The sequence below is a fragment of the Megalobrama amblycephala genome, linkage group LG15 (assembly GCF_018812025.1).
Source record: "Megalobrama amblycephala isolate DHTTF-2021 linkage group LG15, ASM1881202v1, whole genome shotgun sequence".
Taxonomy (NCBI): domain Eukaryota; kingdom Metazoa; phylum Chordata; class Actinopteri; order Cypriniformes; family Xenocyprididae; genus Megalobrama; species Megalobrama amblycephala.
The window spans coordinates 165507-188711 of NC_063058.1; the positions used below are offsets into that span (position 1 = coordinate 165507).

At 43.4% G+C, this 23205-nt stretch overlaps 1 protein-coding gene across 1 annotated transcript in view; it reads left to right on the forward strand.

The window, feature by feature from the left end:
• The window catches only part of LOC125246781 (NACHT, LRR and PYD domains-containing protein 3-like), an 82324-nt gene extending 64621 nt beyond the window's left edge, over positions 1 to 17703 (forward strand). Inside the window, 2 exon segments of the mRNA XM_048157812.1 lie at positions 16991 to 17016; positions 17018 to 17703. Coding sequence (XP_048013769.1) covers positions 16991 to 17016; positions 17018 to 17545 — 554 coding nt within the window. The 3' untranslated portion in view covers positions 17546 to 17703.
• Positions 17704 to 23205: the final 5502 nt, after the last annotated feature.

Consider the following 23205-nt stretch of genomic DNA (forward strand, 5'->3'; position numbering starts at 1 on the left):
TCAATCATAGATTTGAGTTCGATGCATGATGTCTGTGCTTCGATGCGGCTGTACAGGCGCATAACATACGTCATAACTAAACGTATCTGACTGGCTTACGGGTAACCAATGATTTTAAACTTCCGACAAGCGCCCCCTAGCGAGAGAGAAAACACTTCTCTATTATGCCATTCCAGACTCTGTCTACGAAGCAAAGTGAAGTAGCAGAGTCTGGTATTACCAGGCTAGCAGGTTCTACCCTCACTCCCTCATCTCTGTCTCTCTCCTCTTGAGTCTCCTCCTCACTAACACTGTTAATGCCACTGTCGCCGACACCAACACCACTTTCATCAGCCACGGGAGCTGGTGAAGGCTCCTGCTACTGCCGAAAACATTTGTGTCAATTTGACACATTTGGCAGCGTCTGCCTGAAGAGCCTGTTTTTTTTCTCTCATGTAGCTTCTCTGCACCTCCTTTGCATTTCTTCTCCATGATCACACTGAAACTGTGTGCAAGCAGAAATACCATAGATGGTGCTGTTCAAAGATATGATTGGGCCAGTCTAGTGTCAATCAAGAAAACAACCAATGGGCCGCTGAGCTACGTGTTTTATGGGCCACGTCTGTCAGAAGGAAAAAACCTAGCCTATGTGATATTTTTGACTAAAGTGTTTTAAGCCTAGCAGCCCAGTGTCAATTGAAAAAAAACATTGGGCCGCTGATCTAGGCCTACCACTTTTATGGGCCGAGAGAATTTTTTTTTTTTTTTTTTTTTTTTTTTGCGGTCGGCGACCGTTGGCCCAAGAAGGCACGTCGGCCCACCGGGAAAGTGCCCAGTATGCCAGATGGCCAGTCCGCCCGTGATGGCAGGTGTCTATCTCCACAACAAAAGGCTTCTCAGGGTCTGGGTGGATGAGGAGCAGTGCGCTGGTTCTCGCAAGGTGTTGAAGGCTTTGTTGGCTGCTGGTGTCCAGGACAGAGACTTGGGCTTGTTTCGGAGGAGACTGGTAAGTGGATGAGCTATGGAGTTGTAATTCTGGATGAATCTTCTGTAGAAGTTGGAAAATCAGAGGAATCTTTGGAGCTCTTTGATGGTGGATGGAATAGGCCAGTTCTTGATGGCTTCCACCTTCCCCTCGTCCATCTGGATGTCACTGCTACAGATGTTGGATCCCCCTCACGTATCCGGATGAGGTTATATGTGCTGTGGAGGTCCAGCTTGGTGAATACAGTGGCACCACGGAGATGTTCCAGAGCTGCTGGGACGAGGGGAAGAGGATATCTGAATTTGACTGAATTTATCTTGTTGAGAGCCCGGTAATCTATACAAGGCTGCAAGCCTCCGTACTTTTTGGCCACCAAGAAGAAGCTCGAAGCAGCAGGGGATGTGGACGGACGAATGTAGCCTTGGTTAAGAGCCTCCTCTATGTACTCCTCCATGACCTTCTGCTCTGGGATGGAGAGTGGATAAATCTTCCCATGGGGCACTGACTTACCTGGAGCAGATCGATGGCACAGTCCCATGGCCGGTGTGGTGGCTGCTTGAAGGCTCTCTTCGGGCAGAATACATCACTGAAGGGGCGTAACACGGAGGAATATCCACCGACTGTTTCTCTACAGGGCTCTCGATGTATGTGGAACACACAGGAAGTGACTCAGGATGAGTAACAGGAGCAGAAGTTTTGTGGAAAAACAGTCTGGAAAACAGGTGTCGCCCCACTCTCTCCGGTGGTGCATGAGATGATGGGGTTGTGCTGCTCCAACCATGGGCGCCCTAAGATCACATCAGCGGTGGAATCCCCCAGAACCAGTAGATGAAGTTCTTCCTTGTGAAGTTCTCCAACTTGAAGCTTCACTAGACTAGCACACTGATGGACAGGTTTACGACCGAGTGGCTTGCCTGTTATTGAATGGATCTGGTAGACGGATGGCGTTGAGGTTGTCTTGAGCTTAAGCTGATGGCAGAGATGAAGTTACCAGCTGACCCGGAGTCGAGGAGAGCATAGACTGGAATGGAAACATTAACAGCAGTAAGTGTTATGATTGTGGTGAGTGGCTTTATTTTCTTAATGGAGGGTATAATCGCACTCACCATGGGACGAAGAGGATGAGTAGGACATGTAGATATCACATGTCCAGATGCACCACAATATAAACACAGTCCATGGGTCAGCCGTCTCTGCCGTTCAGCGAAAGTTAGACGATTGTTCTACAGTTGCATGGGTTCTGTTACTGGTTCTGGAGGGCTGATGGACTCTGGCTGATGGAGGGATGATGTACATAGCAGCTGGCCCTGGTGTTCTTCGAGACATGACTGCATACGAGTGGCGAATCTGATGGAGAGTTGGATGAATTGAGCCCGATGGAATCCTCATATGCAGTGAGATGCAGCCGTACCCTGGGATCCAGACCCTGACGATAGGTGGTGAGCAGAGCTTGTTCGTTCCATCCACTGGACAGTAGCAAGAGTCCTAACACTTGAGAGCATAATCGTTAACAGACATAGATCCTTGTTTCAACTGATAGAGTTGCGCACCCACCGACGAATCACTAGCTGGTCTACTGAAAACCTTTTTGAAATGAGTGAGGAAATTAGTCAGAGATTGGGTTACTGGTCCATTCTGCGACCAAATGGTTTCTACCCACTGTAACGCATGTCCGTTTAACTGGGAGATGATGAACGATATCTTGGAGCGATCATCAGGGTATAACTGCGGCTGCATCTCCAGGACCAGCGAGCACTGTAGGATGAAGCCGTTGCAATCGTCCGCAGAGCCAGAGAAGTGCGCTGGTTTGGCCATGGGACTGGTGTATACTGGTGGTGAAGGAGTGACGGCGGTGTTTGCGGAAGTGAGCGCTTGTGAAGTTGTGGCTGGGTTTGTGGAGAGTGTTCGATAGAGAGGGCATCCACGAGTTCCTGGAATGGATCTGATGAGCTCATGATGTTGGATGTTCAGTGTTGGTCTGGTCTTCTGTCACGGACAGAACGGTAGGAGACACCAGGTTTGCAGGTATAACAGCGTTTATTTTCAAACAGCAAGGAATAACAGATGTGCAGGCAAGTAATGGTTAAATGGGTATTAGAGATGGTGAAACAGAAGTGGTAATACTGTTCTTTCTCTTGTAGGTGGATGACTCGTGGATGACTCGTGTCACTGGTGTTACTGTTATTTATCTGTCACATTAAATAAAATGTGCCATATGTGACATGGTAATAATTTAGCATTCATTGAATTCTGCTACACTCAAGAACTAAGATGTAATGGATTGCATCATTACTTGTTTATAACTGTTTTTCAAATATTTGCATTGTTATAGCAAATACATGGTTGCGCAAATGAATTAACATCATTCAATCACACTTTTAACTAACCTGATTGAAATAAAAAAAAAACACAATCTCCTTATCTTTTGCATTATCATTATTATTCTGTAACTCTGACTGCATGTGCTAAAAAAAATTGAGAAATAATATTTCATAAATGTTTAAAAATGCCAGAGAAGTAAGGTAACACCAGTGACAAAAAAAAAAACTGGTACATGCAGTCTTTAAATAAATGCACACAAAAAAAATCATTAAGCTGTCATTTGTATTCATAAAGTCAAAATGTAATATAATGATGTGGTCTAAGTTTAAATGTTAGAAAAAGAAATACATTTTAAGACATTTTGTCATACCAAAAGTGGACGTTTCTGTAAAATTGAACCAAATAATATATATATATATTATATTTTATTTTTTTATTTTTTTTTTTTTTTTTAAAGGTGCCCTCGAATGAAAAATTGAATTTATCTTGGCATAGTCAAATAACAAGAGTTCAGTACATGAAAATGACATACAGTGAGTCTCAAACTCCATTTTTTCCTCCTTCTTATATAAATCTCATTTGTTTAAAAGACCTCCAAAGAACAGGCGACTCCCAACATAACACCGACTGTTACGTAACAGTCGGCGTGTACGCCCCAATATTTGCATATGTCAGCCCATGATCCCAACATTATGAAAGGCATTAGACAAGGGCAGGCAGTAACGTCTGGATCTGCACAGGTGAATCAACAGACTAGGTAAGCAAACAAGGACAATAGCAAAAAATGGCAGATGGAGCAATAATAACTGACATGATCCATAATATCATGATATTTTTAGTGATATTTGTAAATTGTCTTTCTAAATGTTTCGTTAGCATGTTGCTAATGTACTGTTAAATGTGGTTAAAGTTACCATCAAGTTACTGTATTCACAGAGACAAGAGCCGTCGCTATTTTCATTATTAAACACTTGCAGTCTGTATAATTCATAAACACAACTTCATTCTTTATAAATCTCTCCAACAGTGTAGAATTAGCCATTAGCCACGGAGCACAGCCTCAAATTCATTCAGAATCAATGTAAACAATATAACAGTATACAATACTCACATAATCCGATGCATGCATGCCGCATGCATGACGAACACTTTGTAAAGATCCATTTGAGGGTTATATTAGCTGTGTAAACTTTGTTTATGCACTGTTCAAGGCAAGCGCGAGCTCTGGGGGTGTGGAGCACGAGAATTAAAGGGCCAGTAGCCCTGAATCGGTGCATTTATTGTTACAGTATGGACACGGAGACAGACGTAAAAGCAGTTTGGATGTTTATTATGACAATCAGCAGAGCAACAGGTAAGAATGATGATGGTTATGATGAACTTGAAGATTAAAGAGAGGTAATACTGTCCTTTGTTTATATTGCAGATGAAGGCGTTGGAGCTGGCAGACGGGAACACTCACACACACAGGTAGGTAGAGACACGAGGAGACCAGGAGACGATGGAGACGATGGAGAATATGGAGACAGGTAAGTATTGCTTTGAGAGTCCTTGAGGTAAGCATACAACGAGTGTATCACAAACGAGACCGGACAATGTGTGTGTGTGAGTGTGGGACTTAAGTAGTGCGGTGATGATGTGATAATCAGTTGCAGGTGGCGGTGATCAGTACTCCGGTGATTGAGTGCGTGGGTAAGGGAGTGAGGTGGAACCTGACGTGTCTGTGACAGTACCCCCCCTCCCACGGCCCGCTCCTGAGGGCCGAGGACCCCGACGTTGTGGTGGTCGTCCTCGAGGTCGTGGGGCAGGTCTGTCTGGGTGGTTGGTGTGGAAAGTCTGCAACAGAGTAGGATCAAGGATATCATTCTTGGGGACCCATGAGCGTTCCTCGGGGCCATAGCCTTCCCAATCCACCAGATATTCTAAGAGACCACCACGGCGCCGGGAGTCCAGGATCTCTCGCACCACGTAAGCAGTTCCATCGTCCAGGATGAGTGGAAGGGGGGGCTCGGCGGCTGCCACGTCAGGTTCTGTGGAAGGAAGAACAGAAGGGTGGTGAGGTTTTAATAGTGACACGTGGAAGGTGGGATGAATTCTTTTGTACTGTGCAGGAAGTTGTAGTCTCTCGGTGACGGGGTTGATCTGTCGAAGGATGGTGAACGGGCCAATGAAGCGGGGACTCAGCTTCTTGCAGGGCAGGCGCATCCTGATGTCTCTGGTGGACAGCCAGACCTTCTGCCCCGGTTGGTAGGTTGGAGCTTGGGAGCGCCGAAGGTCGGCTGTCATCTTGCGCCTGCGCAGGGCTCTCTGCAGCTGGTGGTGAGCTGAGTCCCATACCCTCTCGCTCTCCCGGAACCAGTAGTCAACTGCAGGAACGTTGGAGGGTTCCCCGTCCCAGGGGAACAGTGGGGGTTGGAAACCGAGTACGCGTTGGAAAGGTGTTAATCCAGTAGTGGCTTGACGGAGGGAGTTCTGGGCGTACTCGGCCCAACCCAGGTACTGGTTCCAGGAGTCCTGGTGGCCGTGACAGAAGGTACGCAGGAAGCGGCCGATCTCCTGGATCTTCCGTTCCGTCTGCCCGTTCGACTGAGGATGGTATCCAGACGATAGGCTGACGGTCACACCCAGGAGGGAGAAGAACGCCTTCCAGACTCGAGAAACGAATTGAGGTCCTCTGTCAGAGACTATATCTTCGGGGATTCCATAGTGACGGAAGACATGGTTGAACATTAATTCCGCTGTGGCCATGGCAGTCGGTAGACCTTCCAGGGGTATTAGACGGCAGGCTTTGGAGAAACGGTCTACGACGACCAGAATGCAGGTGTGACCATCAGACTCGGGGAGGTCGGTGACGAAGTCCACTCCCAGGTGTGACCAGGGTCTCTCAGGAACGGGCAGAGGATTGAGCTTGCCGGTTGGAAGATGGCGTGGGCTCTTGGAGATGGCGCACTCCCTGCAGCCCTGCACGTACCTCCTGACGTCGTTGGCCATGTTGGGCCACCAGAAGCGCTGTTTAAGCAGCGAGAGGGTCTCATTGACCCCCGGGTGACCAGTGCCAAGAGAAGAGTGAACGGAGTGCAGGAGTGGAGTGCGTCGTGTCCGAGTGATGTAGCGTAAGCCTTGGGGGCAACCCGGCGGAGTGGTCTCTTCAGACCATTCGATGGGGCTCACGAAAATGGTTTCAGGCAGGATGGGTTCAGGTTCGTCGCTCTTTTCCTCGGGAGCGTGGAGACGTGAGAGGGCATCGGCTTTGAGGTTCTTGGCACCAGGGCGGTATGAAATGGTGAAGTGGAATCGTGAGAAGAACATTGCCCACCGGGCTTGACGAAGGTTGAGTCGCTTAGCAGCTTTCAGATACTCGAGGTTCTTATGGTCAGTTAGAACTTGGAATGGGTGGTTGGCTCCCTCCAACCAATGCCTCCACTCCTCAAGGGCAAGCTTGACAGCCAGGAGTTCGCGGTCCCCGATATCATAGTTCACCTCCGCCGGGTTGAGCTTATGGGAGAAGAAGGCGCATGGATGGAGCCTACTTGGATTCCCCTGCTGCTGCGATAGTACCGCTCCCACTCCGGTGGTGGAGGCGTCCACCTCCACGACGAATGGCAGGTCTGGATTGGGGTGGACGAGGAGGGGAGCGGTGGTGAAGGCTTTCTTGAGCGTCTCAAAAGCTTCTGTGGCAGGCTGGGACCAGGACAGAGACTTGGGCTGCTTACGGAGGAGGTTGGTGAGTGGACTGACAATGGTGCTGTAATTCTTGATGAACCGACGGTAGAAATTGGAAAATCCGAGGAAACGTTGGAGTTCTTTTATGGTACTTGGAGTGGGCCAGTTCTGGATGGCAGAAACCTTCCCTCGTCCATCCGGATGCCACTGTGGTCAATCACATATCCCAGGAAGTGGACTGAGGGCTGATGGAACGAGCACTTCTCTGCTTTTAGGAAGAGATGGAATTGCCGTAAGCGTTTGAGGACCTCCGCAACGTGGTGGCGATGTTCGGCCAGGCTCCGGGAGTAGATGAGTATGTCATCAATATACACGAGAACGAACTTGTGGAGGAACTCCCGGAGCACCTCATGGATGAAATCCTGGAATACGGAGGGGGCGTTGACCAGGCCATACGGCATGACTAGGTATTCATAGTGGCCGGTGGGCGTGACGAAGGCGGTCTTCCACTCGTCCCCCTCGCGTATCCGGATGAGGTTGTACGCGCTGCGGAGGTCCAGCTTGGTGAACACAGTGGCACCGCGGAGATGTTCCAGGGCCGCTGGGACGAGGGGAAGTGGATACCGGAATTTCACAGTTATCTTGTTTAATGAACGGTAATCAATGCAAGGCCTCAAGCCTCCGTCCTTCTTGGCCACGAAGAAGAAGCTTGAAGCAGCAGGGGAAGTAGACGGGCGGATGTATCCTTGATTAAGGGCCTCCTTGATATATTCCTCCATGGCCTTCTCCTCCGGCACTGACAGGGGGTATATGCGTCCCCTAGGCACTGGTTCACCCGGTAACAGATCGATGGCACAGTCCCATGGCCGGTGTGGAGGAAGCTTGGAGGCACGTTGCGGGCAGAAGACGTCACTGAAGGGGGCGTAGTCGGGTGGAACTTCGACGGAGCGTTTTTCCACAGGACTTTCGATGGAGGTGGCGTTGATGGAGAGACTTGTGGAGAGAGGAGATCTTGGAATCGGAAGTTCTGGGAAACAGCCAGGGAAGCAGTGGTCGCCCCACTTCAGGACTTCGCCCGTGCGCCATGAGATGTTGGGATTGTGGAGTTCCAGCCACGGGCGCCCTAGAACCACGTCAGCGGTGGATTCCTCCAGAACCAGCAGATGGATGGACTCAGTGTGGAAGATACCCACGTGCAGTTGAAGGGGTCCAGTGACGCGTCGAATCATCTTGCGGCTCAGGGGTTTGCCCGTGATAGAGTGGACCTGGTAGTTAATCGGAGAAGGCGAGGTCTTGATCCCGAGGTGTCGACAGAGGGCGCCGGAGATGAAATTCCCTGCTGACCCTGAATCGAGGAGCGCCACCACTGGAATGGAAGCATTGGCAGCAGTAAGGTTTACTACAGTAGTGAGTGGTTTCATCTTTTGGATAGAGGGAATGATAGCACTCACCACGGGTCGAGAAGGACGGGTTGGGCATGTGGAGATGACATGCCCAGGAGATCCACAGTACAAGCACAGATTCAGGGTCAGCCTTCTCTGTCTTTCTGTTGGTGACAAACGGGAGTTATCCACTTGCATGGGCTCGGGGGCTGGTTCTGGGGAGCTGACGGGTTCGGACCGACGGAGGAGAGGTGTAATCTGTGGCTGGCCCTGGTGCTCGAGGAGACACGACTGCATACGAGAACCCACGCGGATGGCGAGTTGGATGAATTTTTCAAGTCCTATGGAGTCCTCGTATGCAGCGAGATGCAGCCGCACATTAGGCTCCAGACCTTGTCGAAAGGTGGTGATGAGGGCTTGTTCATTCCATCCGCTGGTTGCGGCGAGCGTTCTGAACTGCAAGGCATAATCGTTAACAGTCTTATTTCCTTGTTTCAAATTGTACAATTTCTCACCAGTTGAAGAATCAGCCAAGGGTTTTCCGAAGACTTCTCTGAAGTGGTTGACGAATGCCGCGTAGGATTGGACAACTGATCCTTTTTGAGTCCAGAGGGAATCCGCCCATTGTAGGGCCTTACCTTGCAGTTGGGAAATAATGAACGCTATTTTCGCCGTGTCGGTGGGGTATAGGTGTGGCTGCATCTCCAGGACCAACTCACACTGAAGGAGGAATCCGCTGCAATCCTCCGCCGATCCTGCGTAGGGCGCCGGTTTGGCCATGGGACTGGCGGTGAATACAGGCGATGCAGAGGTGACTGAGGAAGCGGTGGTAGCAGCGGTGGCTGGTGCTGGTGACGGTGACGGTGGTTGAGGAGTGAGTGCTCGACGAACTGCGTCCACGAGCTCCTGGAAAGGGTCTTGACGGCTCATGCTGATGGTTAGCTGTTATGGTCCGGTCTTCTGTTACAGTATGGACACGGAGACAGACGTAAAAGCAGTTTGGATGTTTATTATGACAATCAGCAGAGCAACAGGTAAGAATGATGATGGTTATGATGAACTTGAAGATTAAAGAGAGGTAATACTGTCCTTTGTTTATATTGCAGATGAAGGCGTTGGAGCTGGCAGACGGGAACACTCACACACACAGGTAGGTAGAGACACGAGGAGACCAGGAGACGATGGAGACGATGGAGAATATGGAGACAGGTAAGTATTGCTTTGAGAGTCCTTGAGGTAAGCATACAACGAGTGTATCACAAACGAGACCGGACAATGTGTGTGTGTGAGTGTGGGACTTAAGTAGTGCGGTGATGATGTGATAATCAGTTGCAGGTGGCGGTGATCAGTACTCCGGTGATTGAGTGCGTGGGTAAGGGAGTGAGGTGGAACCTGACGTGTCTGTGACATTTATAATGATGCCCCAAAATATTCAGACACATTCAGGGGACACCTTAGACTTATATTACATCTTTTTAAAAAAAGTTCTAGGGCACCTTTAATAAAAAAAATAAATGTAATTAAATTGTTAAAAAAAAAAAAAAAAAAAACTTTTAAGTGCTGGACTTAAAAGTAACAAAAATAGTCTTGTTTCCTTATTTTAGACCTCTTAAAATGAATAAATTAAAAGCTGTAAGTGTAATTGGTAGTATTCATAGTATTCATCACACTTTAGCAGACTAATATTGAGAGTTGATACAGTCATAGTTCTGTTCAATATACAAAGTAATTTTAGTTAAACATTATTAATTTTTGTATTGTTTTATTTTGTAATGTTTATAATGGAGCCGTTAGTCTGAAATTGATTCTTTATTATAGTGAAGTTTAGAGTAGATCCGTTAATCTGAGATCGATTGCTCATGTCACACTCTCTCACACGGTATCACGAGAGTTTCTCCGTGCAGGTGAACATTATTAGGTGAGATCGCGAGAGTAAACGCCATCACTGAGAAAATCACTCATCATCTCTTGTGATTATACTCCCTGTTTATTCTCAGGCGTAACATAAGCGTAACATAAACAATAGAATGTTCACATTAATAAATAAAAATAATAAATTGCACCTGTGCTTTTTGGACACGTTTTGGACACTAACTACCACCGCCAATACATCTGGAGAACAGATTTGAAGTGTTAATGAATGTGGGTGAGGAATCTCCAGACATGATGAATGTGGAGTGAGGAATCCCCAAACATGATCGGCACACAGATAAAATCAGCCAGCAGCTAACACCGATGCTAACTGCCGCTCAAGGTTGAACAGTCAGCGGCCACTCAGCTCAGAGAGCAGCCGAGCCCAGGACTCTGATAGTGGGTGACTCTATTATCAGAAACATTAGCAGCAGGGATACAACTACATGCTGCCTTCCACAAGCAACAGTTTCTGATGTAAACAGGAGAACTTAAGGAGCATTCTGATGAAATATAAGACTGCAAATCGACTAATCATTCATGTGGGGAAGAATGATATTCGGAAGGAGCAGTCAGAACTCCTTAAGAGGGATTTCAATGAACTTTTTGAAATGCTTAAAAGACTAAAAGTTCAGTCGTTCATCAGTGGACCACTCCCAGCAAGAGGAACAAATAGATTTACACGGTTGCTTGGTCTTAACACATGGCTGCAAAAAACCATGCAACTTAAAAGGACTGAATTTCATCGACAACTTCAATCTGTTCTGGAGTCAGAGACAACTGTTCACTCATGATGGCCTGCACCCAAACAAACTGGGCTCAAGAGTGCTAAAGGACAATATCTACTTCTGCCTCCATCATCCTTCAGCAGTGTGTGCAAACTCCACTAAACCTGAATGGCACAAACACACCTGGACAGAGTACAACTGACCACAGGACTTCATTTCAGCACCTGAATGGACATGCGGTTGACACATCCCTACAAGGTCAATGATAACACCGCGCAGCCCACAACAACCACTGCTCACGCACACAATCCTGACTGAGCCCTGCCCACAGAGCTCACCGAGAAACAGTGACGTGTTAGAACTGCTCCAAGATTCCAGCACCCAAGGACGACTTTCGGGAAAACAGCCAGGGAAGCCAGGACAACATATTACAGCCTTCTGGTAACACCAGAGCAACAGCCCCTCTCACCGGACACGTTATCCCTTTCTCCAGCATCCCCTCTTCTGTGCTTCTCAGAGAAAATGGAGGAACTGGTGTATGCTGGAACCAAACTCTCCCACTCTTTTGCTGCGAGCTCCCAGATATCAACAAAAAAGTGTCAAGCCCCGAAACCACCAAAGCCTGTGGGCCCAGCTCGCCCTCCCCCTCCTCCTGCGAGAGCTCTTCGGCCCCTGCCACAACGCCAGGGCCCTCAATCCTCCTCCATCTGTTCTAGGTGAATCAAAAACAACCGATAACAGCTCTCAGTGATGTGTGTCGGGTCCCCGCTATGATAACAGTGACTTTATCAAATGTTTACAGAACAAGTGGGAACCCAGTGTGCCTGTAGCTTTCTCTATTTCTGTTTTATTACGTTATAGAAAGCCTAAGGCCTTCTCAAACCGTTTGGCAAACCCATTTAATCTGCTACCTATTACACGTCAATGTCAGGTTTGATGGAAGGGAAGGAGCGAGGACTCAAATGCAAGGAAGAGGGCTTTTATTAATAATAAAAAATAAAACAAAAACACAACAAAAACTACCCCGTGGGGGAAAACAGACTTAACAAAAACAAGACATGACTTGACTCGGCTTGACTTGACGAAAACACCAGGGAAAATATGACAACGAACCAGCACAGGACTGCAAACACAAGGAGAATAAATAGGAGAGCAAACAAGGCAGGTAACGAGGGAGGACAGGTGGGGCAAATCAACCAATAATGGGAACAAGGTGGGCGGGGTCAAGACAATAGACATGAGAGCACATGGCACAAAGAAACACATGACAAGCCATGTGCTCACATCAAACAAAACAAAGACACAAGCACATGGCCAATGAAGACAAATCACAAGCCATGTGCTTACACAAGACGAGACATGAACACGTGACTATGAAAACTCATAAGCCACGTGTTCACACAAAACAAGACAAAAACACAACATGAAAGCACGCGGCAGGTGGAATAACCGCATGCTACACAAAACATGAGACAAGAGCGCACGGCAAGTGAAAGTACACACAACCCGTGCGCTCACAATAAAGACAGGACTGGGAGCGCGAGTGTCCGAATCCCGACACGAAACCGAAACCAAACTAGACACGAGTGCCGGGATCCGAACGCCACGCTCCCAACATGAAACAAGGCACGCAGACAAGAGAGCACACGGCCCGAGAACACTCGAGACCGTACGCTCACACAAAACACGACAAGAACGGGAGTGTCAGAGCTCTGTCACAAAACCAAGAAATTAACTAGACCGAAGTGACAGAACCCTGACAGTCAAACTAAGATTACTGTAGAGACAGAAAGTAAGACTGTTAAGTTAGCACTTTTAAACATCCGCTCACTTAAAAATAAATCACTTCTAGTCAATGACTTAATAACCACAAACAACCTAGATTTTATTCTTCTAAATGAAACATGGCTTGAAGACAGCTGCAGTGCAACAATCCTGAATGAAACAGCCCCTCCTAACTTTACTTTTATGAGTGTCTGCAGAGCTGTTAGGAGAGGATGGAGGTGTTGCTGCTCTATTTAAAGATGTCTATCAATGCAAGCAAGTGTTATTTGGTGATTACTTGTCTTTCGAATACTTGGGTATTGTGTTAAAAGGTGCTCCTCGCATTTCTACTTTTAGTTATCTACAGGCCTCCAAAATACTCTCCAGCCTTTGTGGAGGACTTTACAGAACTGTTATCAGCAATTTCCTCTGAGTTTGACTGTTTTGCTATTACTGGGGACTTTAACATCCACATGGAAAATGCAGAATCCAATATGGCAAAAGAAATCATAACTGTTTTGAATACTTTTGATCTGACTCAACATGTACATGGACCTACACACAATCGTGGACACACTCTAGATTTAATTATTAGTAAGGGTCTAAACATTTCATCCATTGTCATTAAGGATGTAGCGCTACCTGATAATTTCTGTATTTTCTTTGATTTATTGATCTCTCCGACTGCTGAAGCTAGATCTATCTCGGTCAAAAAGCGATGCTTAAATGAGAATACTAGTGCACTTGTTTATGAAGGCTATATCTTTAACACCAAGCATATCTGCAGACTCTGTTGATTTTCTCCTTGATTCTTTTAACTCAAAAGTGTAGAATGTTATTGATAACATTGCTTCCTGTGAAAGTCAGGAAGAAAAGTGGCAGACAAAAAGCACCATGGAGAAACTCAACAGCAGTGCAAAATATGAAAGACAATGCAGAAAAGCTGAGCGCATGTGGCGAAAGACAAAACTTGAAATCCATTATAACATCTATAAAGATATTCTTCATGCTTTCAATGTGGAATTAGGCAAAGCTAGACAGACCTTCTTCTCAAATATTATAAACAAAACCTTAAACAACGCCCGCACTCTTTTTGCTACTGTAGAGAGACTAACAAACCCCCCCAAGTCAGATTCCCAGTGAAATGCTCTCAGACAGCAAATGCTGTGAGTTTGCTTCCTTCTTCTCTGAGAAAATTAATAATATCAGAAAGGCGATCAGCACATCCTTGAGCTGCACTGGGGTAAAACAGATCAGATCACAACATCAGAAAGCAGCTATTATGTCTGTTTTCGAAGCAATTGATGGTAAAATTTTGGAAGAAACAGTACAGCACCTTAAAACATCAACCTGCGCCCTTGACACGTTTCCCACATCTTTTTTCAAAAGTGTGTTTAACTGTTTAGAAGCAGATCTCCTAGAAGTGGTAAATGCCTCACTTCTCTCTGGGACTTTTCCAAAATCCCTGAAAACTGCAGTTGTCAAGCCCCTCCTGAAAAAGAGCAATCTGGATAACACCATATTGAGCAACTACAGACCAATCTCAAATCTTCCTTTCATAGGCAAGATCATTGAAAAAGTTGTTTTCAATCAGCTGAACAAGTTCTTAAGCTTGAATGGATACTTTGACTAACTTTAAATCTGGTTTCCAAACCGCATCACAGCACAGAGACAGCACTCATAAAGATAATAAATGATATTCGCCTTAACACAGATTCAGGTAAATTATCAGTGCTGGTTCTACTCAACCTCAGTGCTGAGTTTGACACTGTCAATCACAACATTCTTCTTGACAGGCTGGAAAACTGGGTTGGGCTTTCTGGGATGGTCCGTAATGGTTCAGATCATACTTAGAAGGGAGAGGTTATTATGTGAGTATCGGTGACCATAAGTCTGAGTGGACATCCATGACATGCGGAGTATAAAACCCTCAATGTTCAATTCTTGCACCCCTCCTGTTCAACCTATATATGCTGCCACTGAGCCAAATAATGAGAAAGAACCAAATTGCATATCACAGCTATGCAGATGACACCCAGATTTACCTAGCCCTATCACCTAACGACTACAGCCCCATTGACTCCCTGTGCCAATGCATTGATGAAATTAAAAATTGGATGTGTCTAAACTTCCTTCAATTAAACAAAGACAAAACTGAAATCATTGCATTTGGAAACAAAGATGAAGTTCTCAAAGTGAACATGTACCTTCACTCTAGAGGTCAAACAACTAAAAATCAAGTCAGGAATCTTGGTGTGATTTTGGAGTCAGACCTGAGTTTCAGTAGCCATGTAAAGACAGTAACTAAATCAGCATATTATCATCTCAAAAATATTGCAAGAATTAGATGCTTTGTCTCCAGTCAAGACTTAGAGAAACTTGTTCATGCTTTTATCACCAGCCGGGTGGATTATTGTAATGGGCTCCTCACTGGCCTTCCCAAAAAGACCATAAGACAGCTGCAGCTCGTACAGAACGCTGCTGCCAGGATTCTGAGCAGAACCCGAAAACATGAACACATCACACCAGTCCTCAGGTCCTTGCACTGGCTTCCAGTTGCATTTAGAATTGATTTTAAAGTACTGTTACTTGTTTATAAATAACTCAATGGTCTAGGACCTCAATACATTGCAGATATGCTCATAGAATATAAACCTAACAGATCACTCAGATCATCAGGATCAAGTCATTTAGAAATACCAAGGGTTCACTCAAAGCAAAGAGAGTCTGCTTTTAGCTGTTACGCCAGCCGCAGCTGGAACCAGCTTCCAGAAGAGATCAGGTGTGCTCCAACAGTAGCCACATTCAAATCCAGACTCAAAACATATCTTTTTATCTATGCATTTGCTGATTGAGCACTGTGCTATGTCCGAACTGTTTGCACTTTATTTTATACGTATTATCTTTTTATTCTTTTAATTCCTTTTCCTGTTTTTATTTCATTTTTAACTTGTTATTCTGACTTTTAATGCATTTTAAATATTGCAATACATTGTCTGGTTGAAAGAGCTGGGAGAATTAGGAAGAAAGTGATTAGGTTAAAATTTGGTAAATTTGGATAAGGGGACAAACCATGGGGAAATTTGAGCTGTGGTGCATGGTTAAGATATCTCTGGATTACAGTCAGGATACTTTCCAAAGGGGAAATTTGAACTGCGTTGCATAGATAAGATATCTCCGGAAGGGGGATTAGGGCTGTGTGGTGCAGTTTGAGGTGTCCTTGGCATAAGGGGAGATTGAAACTGTGTTTATCAGTTTAAAGTGCCTTAACAGGTAGCAGTCCTGTTCGTGTGAGGAAGATCCATTCTGATCCGCTCTGATGGACAGATCCGTTTAGATCCACTCTGATGGACAACAACAACAAACTCCCTAAGACTTCCTACCTCTTCCATCCAGATAGCAAAATTCTCTGTTTTTACTGTTATTTCTATTCCTTATGCTCTATTTTTATTATTCTTTTTTATGCAAAGCACTTTGAATTACCATTGTGTATGAAATGTGCTATACAAATAAAATTGCCTTGCCTTGCCTTGCCTAACTGGCCAAGAACCTTTAAGGTGGCGGCTGGTATTTGTACGTGCGTATCCTGTCCTTCATGGCTAACTCGATTGCTTGTGTTTGGACCTCTTGCCTGTTTTTGACTGTGTTTCTGCACTAAATCTGGTAAAACATTACACATTTGTCTTTATATTGTAAAATATGTAATGAAAAACAAGTAAATATATTTATATATAAACCAATACCAGTAAAATTGTAATTTTATTTTAATAGCTTTTCAAATGTAACTATTTGAAAATGAAAATATTAAATAAGTGAAGTTTTTATTAATGCTGTTAATTATAAGTTAATAATGCATTGAAACATTAGCATGTAGCCTTCAAATATTGTTCAATAAAGTAAACGCTGATCAAGATCAAATGAAAAGTTAGTAATAAATGAGAAAGAAAGAAACAGAACAAGTGTCAGGTCTGTTTTAAACTTGAACTGTTAATGCACAGATCTGTTCATATCAGATTGTTTTTGTCCGTCCGTCGCTCTGCTTATTGTCACAATGTCAATCATCACAGTTTCAGACTCAGTTCAATACGGCTGTAACTCCTGAAACTTTGTGAACTTAGCAGCATGAACAATAAAACTGTCACTCAAAGTCTGAAAGTGTTTGTTTATAATGAATGAATGTGATTTGACTTCAGTTAACACACACACACACACCTTCACTGTTGTTGTTCTTGATGTTTCTCTCTTCTTGTGTTCAGATGCCTGTGATCTCACACTGGATCCAAGACACAGCAAACACTCGACTCGTTCTGTCTGATGGGAACAGGAAGGTGACGCGTGTGAAAGAGCGTCAGCCGTATCCTGATCATCCAGAGAGATTTGATCATCCTCAGGTTCTGTGTAGAGAGAGACTGACTGGACGCTGTTACTGGGAGGCTGAATGGAGCGAGAGAGGTGCTGTAATATCAGTGACATATGAAGGAATCAGCAGGAAAGGATTGAGTGAAGACTGTGCGTTTGGATTCAATAACAAATCCTGGAGTCTGTCCTGCTCTGATGGAGGATTCACTGTCTATCACAATAAGAACAGGACTGATACACCTGCTGTCCCTTCATCCTCTAAGAGAGTAGGAGTGTATGTGGACGTGTCGGCCGGCTGTCTGTCCTTCTACAGCGTCTCTCTCACACGCACACGCTTACACACACTCACACGCTTACACACATTCAACACCACATTCACTGAACCCCTCTTTGCTGGATTTAGGGTTTATTATGTTTCCTCCTCAGTGTCTCTATGTGATATTAAAAGATAGAGAGACACTCTGTAAATCCTCTTTCTGATCTTCACACACACTCATCAAATCTCACATCAGGTGTAAATATTTAATGCCTGAGCCGTATAACCACCTGATCCCGGTTGCTCCGTCCTCCTCCTCTTCCCAGCTGTTCATATAAAGACATTATTGACTAAGTCGACTGTGTTTACGTGAATACTCGCCAGGATGTGCATTTTGACATATTTTTGACCATTCAAGGGCAGTAACCTGTGAAAGAGACCTGAAGCTGCGATCTCATGCTGTCTATATGCGGCTTTCTGTGCGCGGCTTCAGATCTGAGTCCGGCAGCGCAAGCTGATCTCATTTCATTCATTTGGATTTTGAGACTTTCATTTCACCAGTTTAGCCTTTCTCGAACCACACAGCTGTCTAAGAAAACCTGATACCACTAGATGGCAGTATAGCCTGATAAAATATAAAAACCAAACAGATCCCGCACCCCTATAGTATCAAAACTTTGATATCATAAAAACCTTATTTAAAGCAAAAATACTTATATTGCTATCAGGGACGTGCACAGACATTTTGGGGGGCAGGGGCTCAAATGGAAAAAAGGGCACTTCTCATAATTATTTATTTAAAAAAATAATAAACCCTTAAATATATTAAGACAACTCTGACTTCCCTTACACTCATGCAATTGTTTTACACTCCACAGATTTCTACAAAATAATTAGTTCACATATAGAGACCATGGTCTTCTTTAGTATTCACTAGGTCTATCACAAGAGAAGTCAACAACAACTATTTTCAAGCTATATATTTAGAATAAAGGACTGCACCTAGGAGAGGGACATAGTTTCACTAATAATTTAATTCAATAAATTATTTTTTTTATTTTTTTTTATTTTTTTGGTGTTATTGGAATACTTCTTTCATGAAGTGGACAATTTTAAGATTGTGGTCCATTTTTGCTGCCATGTCTTTTACTCTAATGGAAAGAAAACTCAACCCTAACCCTAACCCTACACATTTAGATGGTGTTTGTTTTAAGCCTACTACCCTCCGTCTGTTTGCATCTGTAGATTTATTCTAAATTAACCAAAACAAGCTAATCTGCATATTTAAACACATCAATAATGCTTAATGCATTATATATTATAACAAATGCCTGCAGAGGGCACCAAAAGCGTGCTGATTTTTGTTGTTAGACAGCACAGCACGATCAAATCCACGATTAAAGCCAACCATGATTAAAAATATATTATTAGATAAATAATAATATTCGGCCACTTCTTTGTGATAGAAATGCTACAGCCACTGTAATTTCTTCAACAAGAATATGATCTTATATGAAACATGCAAAGACAGAGCGAGGGTTTAAATTTTTATCCATGTATTATCATGTGTAAGCGTAGATTTAAGAATAGCATTATGTAGCTAATGCTGTATTATGATTTTTAAATAGTTTTAATAAACCATGCATCCTTAGAAAACTGTGTAATAATGCGGTTCATGGATGTGCGTCCATGGAATGATCCTCTTCTGGTATTGACAGCCCTACAGATATCTTCACCATGGTTCAAAACGCAATGCATAGCACAGTAAAATAATTGAAATTATAATATAACATAAATTAGTATCAAATCAGGCAGATGCGTTGATGGTGGTCAAACTATTAATGCAGCGTTACATGTATAAATAACCCTCAAATAGCCAAAACTTTCAGGTTTGTGAACATAGGCTAGCCTACCTGAAAGAAATGCACGGGATGCATCCATCTAGGGCTTTTTTCTTTTTCGCTTCTCATCGCCAGACAGCAGTTGCATTTTCGCAGGAATAGTTGTCACAAGTTTTCAGCCAACAGCAAACTCGAGGTTAGGTGGGGCGCGCGAGCGTACGAGCGGACACGAATGGCGCGTCGCGGAGTGAGGGCATCTGAACTCGATAAAGCCGACCTGATATAGTATTTTTTTATTTGTTTTATTCAGTAAATATATTTGTTTGACAGGGAAGCTGTGCACAACCAGGAATATATTTTAATTTATTTTAAAAAAAGCACCCTAGAAAAAAGGGCACTTTCTCTCGAGAAAGAAAAAGGGCAGGTGCTCAAGCCCCTTTTTTGTCTATGTGTGCACGTGCCTGATTGCTATAGATATAACACTATCATGAAATAAAACTGAGGTTTTCATTTACAGAAACCTCAATATTTGAGTTCAGTACAGTTATTGCTCATTGGGACACAATCAATCACAAGCTTCATGAACATAAATATTTTGCACATTCTTGTCAAATGTAATTCAGGGCTCCACATTTGATGTGATGGGAAGGATTCAGGGCTGATCTTTAGGAGCTTCAGTTAAATATAGTGTGAATGCAGAACATTTCAGTCTTTCTTAATATTTTTATTTGTCCATAAAAGAGTGAGGATGATTTTTTTAATACCCTTCGGTTTGGGTTTGATTATCTCTGGAGCAGACAGAAAGATGAAATTTGCACCGATATAAGATCGTTCTGCTTTAAAAAGAGATTCTGCTAGTTACAGAGAAATCTGGGGAACAGCCTCAATCAATCAATCAATCAATCGAAATTTATTTGAATAACACTTTCAACACCATAACAATGGACCAAAGTGCTTTACATGGTAAAAATCATTATATAAATCATTATATAAGTCATAAAAAGTATAATCATAAACACATCAAACTAAGAATAAGATAAAAGTACAAAAAATACCATACACTCGGGAAAACATACCAATCATACAGCAAAAGCCTTAGAAAAAAGGAAAGTCTTCAATTGTCCTTTAAAACTACCCAAAGAGGGAACCAATTTCAAAGACAACGGTAGCCCGATCCATAACACAGGAGCTGCCACGGAGAATGCACGATCTCCACTCCTCCTCAACCGTGTTTGCAGAACAGACAACAACATATGCTCATTTGCTCTCAAAGAGCGAGAAGATTTGTATGGGCTCAGCATAGCTTTGATGTAGTCAGGAGCCTGTTGATGTAAGGCCTTATACACAATGATCAGGACCTTATATTCTATCCTATATAATGCCGGAAGCCAGTGTAAAGAAATTAACACAGGTGTTATGTGATCCCTCTTCTTAGTGCCAGTTAAAAGCCTAGCAGCAGCGTTTTGATCAAACTGAAGGCGAGCTATGAGAGATGCATTCAAACCCAGGTATAGGGCATTACAATAGTCCAACCTCGTAGAAATAAAAGCATGAACAACAGATTCTAAATCTTTTCTGGAAAGAATAGATTTCAGCTTGGACAACTTCCTTAACTGATTAAGAGGATGATTTCACAACAGCATTTACTTGTCGATCAAACCAAAGTTCTGTGTCAAAAATGACACCCAGGTTCCTAACATAACTGTTTATGCTGGGAGCAAAATCCTCACTCACAAACAGATTTCCCATAGACTGTTTGTTTCCAAAAAACTATAATCTCAGTTTTATTCTCATTTAATTGCAGAAAATTACTCGCAAACCATACCTTCACTTCATTTAAGCATATGTTGAAGCTGTCCCATGCAGCACGCTTGTCCAAAGAAAAATATAATTGCAAATCATCTGCATAGATGTGGTAATTAATATTGTGGCGTCTAAAAATAGACCCCAAGAGGCAACAAATACAGAGAAAACAAGGTTGGTCCAAGAATAGATCCCTGAGGGACCCCCCACAAAACATCCACAGTGTCAGAAAGACAATCTCCAATCCTAAATTAACATTTTCTGTCCCGTAGGTAGGAACCAAACCACTTCAAGGCCACATCATTAATACCAACATCATCTCTAAGATGTGATAACAAAATGCCGTGATCAACAGTATCAAAAGCTGCACTCAAGTCCAGCATCATCAAAGCAACACATTTCCCAGAATCTCTTCCCATTAAAATGTCATTTACGACTCTTATTAATGCTGTTTCAGTACTATGGTTTCTCCTGAAACCTGATTGGAAAATGTCTATTATATTATTGTCAGTTAAAAAAATCTATAAGTTGAGTATGGACAACTTTTTCTAAAATCTTACTCATAAAGGGGAGTTTTGATATCGGCCTAAAATTTTTGAGAACCTGACTATCCAAGTTAGTATTTTTTAGCACTGGCTCAATAATGGCCCGCTTGAACTCAAGTGGTACTATGCCAAATTGTAGGCTACTGTTGATAATTAAAAGAATGCTAAGGCCAAGTACATGCATTGCCTCTTTTAACAATTTAGTAGGGAGGCCATCATAAATAGATGTAGTAGATTTTAAATGCAAGACAATGCCCTCCAACTGTTCCAAGGAAACCAACTTAAACTGACTCAAAACTGGGAGAGAAGATCTCTCTATTATATTAAACACTGTGTACCCTACTCCTGATATACTCAACCTGATCAGATCCACTTTGTCCACAAAAAACTTCAAAAAAGCTTGGCATAAGTCATGAGATGGTCATACAAGTACACTTTTAGGCGAGTTTAACACCTTATCTATAGTTGCAAACAGCACTTTAGGGTTGCTCACCCCTTGTGATACAAGCCTTGAGAAATAAGATGATCTTTCTGATTTAACTGCATTTTGATCATTTCTCAAGGATTCCCTAAAAATATCATATGAGATTTATAATTTAATTTTAACCCACATACGCTCAGCCTGCCTGCAGACCCGCCTAAAACCCTGTGTTACCTCATTTAGCCATGGTCGCTTATTCACTTTTTGCCTCTTCACCTTAAAAGGTGCAACAGTCAAGAATTTTACTACATAGATGATTAAAAGACTGTACCATTTCATCTGGTGCTGTTACAGGCACTTCAGAGACACCATTTACAAAAGGTAGCTCTGCAGTCATAAAAGCAGCAATACAAGCATCATGTGTAGGATCTGTAATGACTCTGGACATTTTTGGAAGAAAAGAAACATCCTGTACAACACGAGGCATGTTCAAATTAAACCTAACAGGCTTATGATCCTAAATAGGAATCTCATCAATGCAAATACTCTCGAGGCTTATACCCAAAGATAACACCAGATCCAGTGTATGCCCATGGACATGTGTATGTCCCATTACAATCTGGGTGAGATTAAAAGAGTCAATCAAAATTAAAAAAATCCTTAGACATGGGTTTTTCTGGGCAACAAACATGAATATTAAAATCCCCCATAATCAGAATCTTGTCAGCACGTGTTATAACACCAGATAAAAATCCATAAAAATGCTTAAGGAAATCCTTACTGTAACCAGGTGGCCTATAAACTAATACGCAATACACTGGCGTAGACATGTCAACCTTCATAACGTGAACTTCAAAGGATTTAAGGATTCTCAGTGGGGAGCTGCTTACATTTAAAGCTGCAGTCCGCAACTTTTTTGGTTAAAAATTATCCAAAATCAATTTTTGAGCAAGTACATAACCAGCCAGTGTTCAAAACTATCTAATTATCTTGTCTCGATTCACAACAGTAAGCTTGTAATAATGTTTTATAATAAGAGAGACATGGCGGATTTCTGCGGGAAATTTGAGCGTGCAGCATTTCCTGTGCGTCGTTACATCACGTCCTGTAAACAAAGGAAGGAGTCCCGTCCAGGCTAGTTGGTTTTATCACGGGAGGAAGCTGCCGGTAGCGGCACATTTATAGTCTGTTCTCACAGCAGCTGAAATAATTAAACTTATCATTTTGATAGTGGATTTGTAATCCA